The sequence below is a fragment of the Sphaeroforma arctica genome (assembly GCF_001186125.1).
Source record: "Sphaeroforma arctica JP610 unplaced genomic scaffold supercont1.612, whole genome shotgun sequence".
NCBI classification, from domain to species: Eukaryota; class Ichthyosporea; order Ichthyophonida; genus Sphaeroforma; species Sphaeroforma arctica.
Genome location: NW_014039946.1, coordinates 44,403 through 53,417, shown reverse-complemented (window position 1 = coordinate 53,417; position 9,015 = coordinate 44,403). Strand labels below are relative to the sequence as shown.

Genomic DNA, 9,015 nt, shown 5'->3' with positions numbered 1-9,015 from the left:
ATTTTTCACTCTGAGTCAGTTGTGAACAGTTTCAAATCGCCTTTTAATTTAAAAAGGTCAATTTCTCAGGCGCAAATTTGGGGAGAAATCACTGTCGATTTGCCCCCGATATACTTTAAAACGCTTAAAAAACTAAGCTTTTTGCGTTTACGTTTAAAGCTTATCACATATAGACAAAACGTATCGAGCTTAGCCCTGGGGCCCTGGGCCCTCGCTACTCTCTCTACTCTCTCTAGAGAGTAGTAGTAGAGGGTGTTTCTACTTTCTAAGGGCAACAGGCAGGGGCGGCGCCCGCAGCGCAGAAGTCATTATGTAGTCACCACTCCCCAGTCACCACTCACTAGTGAGGCAGTATATTTAAAAGTAGTGACTTACCAGCTGGGCTGGTATGAGGTTGCGACATGTCGTCTGAAAAAAACAAAAAAAACCCTGTATACGATCGTTAACATGTCGTATGTATGTCGTTTAGATATACATACTAGACAGGATGTCATATACAGTCGGAAATCTTCAGAATTTTCATGCTCACTTATTGGTAATCGATGAAAGGTCCTGTGATGATTGGCGAAATTTTCAGATATTGATTATTCAAAGGGTCTAATTTCTTCAATCTTGAGTCGGCCAGAAGACATGTCGCGACTCGCGACCCCAATGTCGAACATGTAAACGACCGTCGCGACGTATCGCCAGAGGCAACAGACATGCCGTTGACCAGCTCAGCTCACCAGTCACCGACTCACCACTAACGAGAACCCGCGACTCTAGAACGTGTGCAATATTTGGATTTTAAGATCCAGTGGTCCACTCAAGCCTCGATGGCCGATGCCCTCGGCGTCGGAGGCTCGGGGCTCGGCCGCTCAGGAGTCAGGCCTCGTACCTCGAGGACTCGAGATCTGACTTAGGAGTTCGATTTCATAATGATAAATACATACATATTTACAATTTTTATTTTACTATTTAAATTTATAAAATTTTAAATAGCACTCTGCTGTCTCCTGGGGCCCGGGCTCAATGGGCTGTGCACGGCGAGAGCGCAGTTTGGGGCTTTGGGCACGCAGAGTCGCAGTCTCGCATACATAAATATTTACATAGTTACATACATAGTTACATACCGCAGTCGGTATACCGCAGTCGGCAACTCGGCACTCAGCATTCACAATAAGTTAAATATAGGGGTACGGAATATAAGTTCCAACTTTAATGTTAACTTTTTGATCTTTTAAAAAAGTAATAACTTTTGTTTTTGTTTTTACAAAAGACAAATCAACTACACAGTTTCTTTTTTTTGGGCAACTGCACTCAATAAACTGTCCTATCGTTGAAAATTTTAGGCCACGAAATTGACAATAGGAAATCAAAAGAGATTGAGCGTTTCAGTTGTGACGACTGTCACCTGAGTGAGACCTGGAAAATGCACCTATCATATATGAAAGGATACCCTGTCAGGCGTCAGCCCGAGTCGGGTTTTCATTCGGTCATGTTGTCGTTATTTTGTACACACTTACCTTACATACACTCTATTGTTCTAAAAATAAAATAAATAAAGAGATCTGTTGTATGTACTACATAAGAGTTTTTTTTCCAATAAAAACAAAACTCACATTGTTGTAAACTTCTTGTGTGAGATTGAAATTTGAAAGTGTGAACTCTCTCTCTCTCTCTCTTGTTGTGTGTGTCTGCACTCTGCAACTCTGCGTGAGTGTGTGATCAACTGATCACTAGTCACTGTGATCAGCCTATTTGATTCGGCAATAATAGAGTGAAAGTGGCACAGGCCACTGTATTTAAAACTGAGAAACTCATGTGATCATTGTGCTGTAGCCTGTAGGCTATAGGCTTGCGTAGCTAAAAAAAACCCATCAACAATCCCGATTCCTGTTTTCAGCCTTACTGTCAGCCTTCAGGTCTCTTGCCGATTCCCCAGATGATTTTTTTTTTTGGTGGGTTCTGGCGGCTGTCCCAGTGTTACATACCCCATCAGTTCGGTACTCTCTCTGTGCTGACAATTTTTGCACGTTTGTATATACTCTCTGTGGAGGTGAATACTATTTACACTGACTCAAAGAGTGACGCACCACACGACGTCCTGCATAATACTTTGCTTATTCGTAGACACTCACGACGACAACGAATCGCCACGGATTGACACTAAACACCGGACGTACGCTCACGTTGGCCGTAGTAATTGAATAGGTCAGTCTCAAATATCCGCACGTACTGGGAATAAACCAGTAACAACAGTCTAACACAGACAGTCCATAGAATAGTAGGCCAAATATTAGGTAACCATGGCTTCCAAAGTAGCCAAATCCGCTCATGAGGCAGCCACCTCCACCATCTCTGGAGCTAAGGATGGCTTCACCAGCTCGCTGGAGGGAACGCGCTCAATCGCATCAGACGCACTACGCGACGTTTCGCGCGTGGCCAGCGCGGTATCCAAAGCCAGCGCCAAAGATGCGCCGCGCATGGTGTGCGATGCGACCGATACAGTACGCGAGGTCGCGTATGAGGGTCGTAAAGCTGATGAAACGGGATGGACTAGTGATATGTGGAAGCCCCTGTGCGTGGTTACGATACAGCTGGTGGCGATGAACTGGTGCTGGAGTGCAGAGCACAGACAAATGTACGACCCCTTCTCAACGATCAGTTTGGCGTTGCCGATTGTGATGACGTTCGTATATGTGGCCGGTATATTATATCTTAAGAATTCCTACATGGTCAACCGCGAGCCCTTCCAACTCAAGAGTTATATGGTGATGTATAACTTGTTTCAGACATTGTTCAATGTGTGGTCGGTAGTGTCGTTCCTCAAAGAGGTCTTCGCCGAGAACGGGCCGACCTTTATCTCCGGCGCAGACAAAACACCCGCTGGGTTCAACCTTGGCTTCCTTATTTGGCTGCACTACAACAACAAGTACATTGAAATGCTTGACACCGTGTTCATGGCGCTACGTAAGAAGAACAACCAGATCACATTCCTGCACATGTGGCATCACACCCTCATCCTATGGGCCTGGTGGGCCGTTGTTAGGTTCGAGTGCGGCGGCACCAGCTACTTTGGAGCGCTAATGAACTCGGGCATCCACGTGATGATGTATGCGTACTATCTCCTAGCCTTGCTGAAGGTTCGGTGTCCATGGAAACGACACTTGACACAGGCACAGCTGACACAATTTGTCATCTGCTTGGCGCACGCTGTGTACGCGTTCACATACACCACGGAATACCCCAGATGGCTCATCTCGCTGCAGGTCTTTGTCATGGTATGTGAAGTCTGATTACGTTTGTCCTCCTATCTGTATATATTTGTGATTTGCTTTTACTCGTTGATATATATATTTGTGTATATTCATTTATATATTGATATAAATTTATATAGAGATATATATTATTGAAAGTTTCCGATATTTATGGAATCAATCATTTGATATCTGTGACACCCTAATTCAAGTATGGATACTTTCCTACTGTGTGCTTATGACGCCGTGTCGTGGCAAACTCCCCCACCCCTCAATGCGCATAGACTGTGCTTTTACGTTTGTTCTTGCAACTTATTCCCGCAAAACTTTATATACCAAAAAATATTACAAATCTTTTTATATACACGTCATACATAAAACTAAATGTTATATATACGTATATTATATATATATATTGCATTTGTATCTATGCGTACGGGGCGTACAGCTCCTCCCTTAATCGGGTACATTCACAACCAGTTCATATAATAATAGTGAACTGTTACCTGTATCTCATTCGAGAGCACGTAAATATTTGACTCACAACTAGCTTCCTACTTACGCTGAACAGAGTACCTGTTCTGTCGCGTTCGTTGCTATGTCTGATGAGTTGGCTATATGATCTGTATATATCGCTCATAAGCGTAGTGTACATAGGAGACTCTAGGGCATCTAACTGACTTGTTCAGTGCAATTATTTATCTCGAGCGTCAGTATTTATAAGCGGTATCAGCAATGGGTTGACACACTGGGACGTATATATGCAATATATATAGATATGTTTTTATGGTTGCATGTATGTATCCTCGTTTAGCACGGCAATACTTTGTCCACATATGTAGCTAAAATATATAACGGTGTTATGTTCACCTACAGCTCAACATGTTGGTGTTTTTCGCCGGTTTCTTCTACAACGCGCGCTGTCAAATGGTCGCACGGGGGAACTCGAAAGCGCAATAGCCACGCGTCTGTGTAGGCCCGTATCTAATAATTGAATTTAGTAAAGAATCAGATTAGTATACATATTGGTTTTGAGGGTTTTTTTGTTTTAACTTAACTTAGCTTTCTTATGATCGAAGGCCTAGACAAGAACGATTCAGAGTTGTACTTAAACCTGGAGTTTCTTTTTGAGATTGCAATTACAATACGTACAGATGAAGCAGACACTGAGCGCGGGACTTAATCATTGTAAGCAGTGGTGTTCCTGATCTTTGTTGTGAGAGAGGTCGCCACAGGGCTCATATACCTACCTAAATACGACTACACAATACATTATACCTACACCACCATTACGACTAGCATATTCCAATCGCTCTCAACAGACATTCAATGGACAAACTAGTGCTCCTCGTTATGTACTAATATGCCTATATATATATATACTGACCTAGTCAAATATCCAAATCGTGCTGCTGTGCTTGTGCACAATACCTTCTCACGAGTGACTGCGTGTCCCCGTTATCCATATCTTACTCCCCAAACCCTGAAACCAATACTAGCAATGGAGAGAGATGCTCCTACATTCATCCGGTTCAATGGTTAATCTGTGCTACATCTCACCCTGTTATCTATCACTGTCCTATCCTTCTCCTTACCCTATCTTGCACTATGGCCTTGTGTTCTGCCCCCTGACGTTCTCACAATTGCGATCACGTATACCTCACGCACAGGTCAACATGTTGGTCCTCTTCGCTGATTTCTACAAGAAAGCGTACGAGAAAAAGGGAGCCGATAACACAAAGACGGCTGCCGCAGACACCAAAACTGCAGTTAGTACTAAGGAGGAGTAAACGACCCAAAAGGTGTATCCGGGGCCCATAATTTCTGGAATGGGGCTCAGAATTTTTGGGCTCTGTGATCCCAGTTTGTGTGTACCTCTTTTGATGCGAGCTGTCAGTGCATTTCTGTTGGTCCGTGGACACCTTTTCGTTGCATGTACGTCCAGAACTATGAGAATGAATCAACGGATTCCGGTGCGCGTATTGCCAGATGTGTACAAGAACGCATGTACAAACCCTTGAGTGGCCTTTGTCAGCAATTGCATAGCAGACATCGTGTGTGGGTTTTACGTTACCCTTCAGCCGCAATGTATTGGAATGTCCTAGTTTTTACAATAGGAGACCAGGCCAATGGTAGATGATTTGGGACTTGTCTGTCTTGAATAAAATTTCGGTTCATTTTTGACCAGTTTCGGTGTGCATACTTTAAACACTCCTGAGGTGATTGCGACGCATATTTATATAATTACATATATGTATCTGTATATATCTATATATATATGTGTGTGTGTCATATAAAATATATAATGCTCATTCATTGGCGCTATGCCAACTGACTCGTTAATGTTTATGTATGATGTATCTATAGCTTTGTATACGTATATTTAAATGTTTTTTTTAAGTATATATATATAATATATAATAAAGAACGAACAAGGTTTATTCATGGCTTCGTTCGAAGTAATGGAAGTATACATTGTCTTTTTCGAAGATTGGGGGTGGGTGAGGGATGTCCTCAATGTATTTATCATGGTGTACAAGCATACACGCGTATACATTTTACGTATTCGCAATACAACTACTTTTCCGTAGATTGGGGGTGGGTGAGGGATGTCCTAGATGTATATCCCAAGGTGTATATACATGCACGCATCTGCAATATGTCTATACTTTGCTTGAGATTTGGGCCCGGCTGTTCTAAAAGTGCATAACTAGTGTACATAAATACACGCGTATGTATCATACGTATTTGAATTGATTGAATTTTTCGGAGATGAAGAGGAGAAGGGTGTCCTAAATGTATTAATCAGGTGTAAAGACGTACACGCGTATGTATGGTACGTATTTGCAATTGATTGAATTTTTCAGAGATGAAGATGGAAAGGGTGTCCTAAATGTATTTAATGAGGTGTATATAAATACACGCGTATGTATCATACCTATTTCTATGGAATAGAAGTTCTCGAAGATGGAGAGGGGAGGGGTGTAAATGTATTTAATTTAGTACGGGCGTTCATAGACAACTGGTGCCATGAGCGGTGTTCGGGTATTTCATTTGGATATTTGGATGTAGTATCCTATTTATTGATTTCGCTCACTCGTCCGCGTACGGTATAACATTGTGATGACGTGGTGTTTGCCCACACACGCACTCTGCTGCGACACGTGCATGTGCCCGGTACCATTCGGTGTAGATGGGAGATGGGTTATGTATGTATGTATGTATGTATACATACAAACACGCACGCACACAGACATAGGTATGCGTGTGTTTATATATTTTCATCTCGTCTACGTATCACATCGGTGCCTTACAGAGACCTTAGAGTCGCCCTTCGCTTGTCTAGTAGTACAACTAAACATAGACTTAACACGAAGCCCTGACCTCTCTGAGACCCGCACAGGCACATGCACGTGTATCTCAGTGGAAGGACATCCCATCCGCAATGTACACGGGCACACAAAGTGGGTGTGTCGGAAGCACACCCACACGCATACACATACACACTGGAGTACGATACACCCCACCCCCCCCAACACATTTATACACATACACGTGCATAAACACACGCATGTCCGAAGTTTTATACACTGTTCCATCGCCACAGTGGTATATGCACCCGTGCACCTAAAAAAAGGGCCTTGGGAATCGGTCCGTTGCGGAATTTTTTTCTGCTACCACACTCCAGCTTGGGCGGATCTACCAGCACAAGCTCATTGACAAGTGCCTGTCAGCAACTGCGCACAGTTCGGTACACATCGGCCGTGAATACTTTGATCTGCTGCAGTTGCTCGCGCACACGCATACGATTATACACATGCACCTGGGGAATAAAGGTATATGGATCCCCATACAGATACACATACACACATGCATATGTACATGTATCTGTGTGTGTGTCCGTATGCATATGCCTGCCCTGTTTCCTATACACGCCCAGTGTGCTTATATATCAAACTCCAGCGTGCGCGGATCCACCAGCACCAATGCGTAGCGATTGCCCGTTAACAGTTGTCCGCTGTTCGGTACCTGGTCGGCTGTGAAGGCTTCAATCTGTTGCAACTGCTCCCAGCTAACCTCTGCATCGAGATCATCGTCGCCATCCTCCTCCTGCTCTCCCCCCTCGCTATACCCATTCATACCCCGCTCGGAATCGGTTCGTGACGCCCCCAAACTCACTCCCACATTCCGCAGCACGCCGCGCAGCCCACTCACGAATCGATTCGCGCTGTTGCCATGGTTACCCGTGCTCACACTCCTGCCCGCGGTTGCCGTCCCCTCCTCCGCGTCTTGCTGGCTGCGATAGAACTCTTCGCGGTCATCGACATTGACCCCATCCCGGCCCTTCCCCTTCCCAACGGCTGAGCCGTTCAGGAAGTTGGTCTTACACAGAGGACAGGTCTGGTGCAACGTAAGCCACGGGTCAATGCAGCTGCGGTGGAAGTGTGTGCCGTGTCGGCAGGGTAATGCGCGTTGCGGGTCGCCGCCTGTGAAGTCGTCGAGGCAGATAGCACAGGCTTCGGGGTGGTCGTACGGAAGTCCGTAGGTGCTGTAGACAGAGTCGGTATTGCCGGTGTCTTGGGCGGATGTAGAGCCTGAGAGGGTAGTGAGAAAGAGAGCGGGGGTTGAGTGTTGTGCTGGGTATAGGCTGCTTGTGGTTGGGGTGTGTGGAGTAGTACGTATCGATGAGCTGATGTATATATTTGTATATGTGTATATATATTTACATTTGTGTATATATACACTTGTATATATATATACATATGTCTATATATATACATATGTATATATATATACATTCGTATATATATTTATTTATATATAATATATATATATATATATATATATAATACATACTTAATATATTATATATATTTATATATATATATGTATATATATTATATACAAATGCGTGTATATATATGTGTGTGTATGGATATATATATATATATATTCACCGAACCAAAACGGTTGTGTGCGTAACCCTGCGTAATCCAGTGTCCTCATACCCAGGCCACACATGCACACTACGAATGTGCACCTATTAATATACAACACCTTTTTCTCTATCTGTCTATGTACTTCTACTTTTCCCAGCAACCACATACCACTAGTATCAGTCGCCGGGGCGTCGACCGAGATACTCGCATTAGGTGCACCCGTGTGACCACCAGCACTGGGCATTAGCAGTTTCTGGGCCTTTTTCTCGCAGCAAAACTCACTCGTTGAGTGCAAATTCGAGGCCGAAGTCCGGCTTGAGGCTGTGAAATGGGTACTGGAGAGCTTCTGGTGGCACGCACAACATAGACTACCCGCTCGACTGATGCTTTGGCTGGACTCGTCCGATGACGTGCTGTGCGTGTTCTGATTCGTGTAGCTATGCTGGCCGACATTTGGCGCCAAATTCATGTTGTTTGTCGCGTTTGTTGGGAGGAAGCCACCGACTTCGGCTGTGGGGGGTTGAGAATAGCATGTAAATGTAAATGTCCCTACAAGCGTTGTTATATATATTTATACATAAATATAATATATATATATATATATATATAGGTATGTATATATGTATGTATATATATATTATGTATAAATATATATGTATATATGTATATATATATATATACTTAAATATATATATATACATTATATATATTATATTATTATATATATATATATATATATATGAATGTATGTATGTATGTATGTATGTATGTATATATATATGTATAAATATATTATGTATAAATATATATGTATATACATATATATACTTTATACA

The 9,015-nt window shown here is 43.1% G+C and overlaps 2 protein-coding genes across 3 annotated transcripts in view; one reads left to right on the top strand and one right to left on the bottom strand.

Moving 5' to 3' along the window:
- Positions 1 to 2,060: 2,060 nt before the first annotated feature.
- Positions 2,061 to 5,542, top strand: SARC_07604. 2 transcript variants are annotated; one of them, XM_014298452.1, is made up of 2 exons: positions 2,061 to 3,263; positions 4,910 to 5,542. In XM_014298452.1, the coding sequence occupies exons 1-2, from the start codon at positions 2,289 to 2,291 to the stop codon at positions 5,027 to 5,029; spliced, it is 1,095 nt and encodes a 364-aa protein (XP_014153927.1). In that variant the 5' UTR covers positions 2,061 to 2,288; the 3' UTR covers positions 5,030 to 5,542. The 2 variants fall into 2 exon arrangements, with proteins under 2 accessions (XP_014153927.1, XP_014153926.1); XM_014298451.1 differs by lacking the exon at positions 4,910 to 5,542 and adding an exon at positions 4,116 to 4,252.
- A 704-nt stretch (positions 5,543 to 6,246) lies between these two features.
- SARC_07603 (hypothetical protein) overlaps positions 6,247 to 9,015 on the bottom strand; it is a 4,131-nt gene continuing 1,362 nt past the window's right edge. The window contains exons 3-4 of the mRNA XM_014298450.1: positions 8,348 to 8,689; positions 6,247 to 7,834 (exon numbers count right to left, since the gene is read on the bottom strand). Of these exons, the coding sequence (XP_014153925.1) occupies positions 7,185 to 7,834; positions 8,348 to 8,689 (992 nt within the window). The 3' untranslated portion in view covers positions 6,247 to 7,184. The remainder of the gene's footprint in view (positions 7,835 to 8,347; positions 8,690 to 9,015) is intronic.

Excerpts from the sequence above, each read along its gene's own strand:
- SARC_07604 (XM_014298452.1), top strand. The coding sequence starts at position 2,289 with ATGGCTTCCAAAGTAGCCAAATCCGCTCATGAGGCAGCCACCTCCACC. Across the intron at positions 3,264-4,909 it reads CGCTGCAGGTCTTTGTCATG|GTCAACATGTTGGTCCTCTT; the intron begins GTATGTGAAGTC and ends CCTCACGCACAG.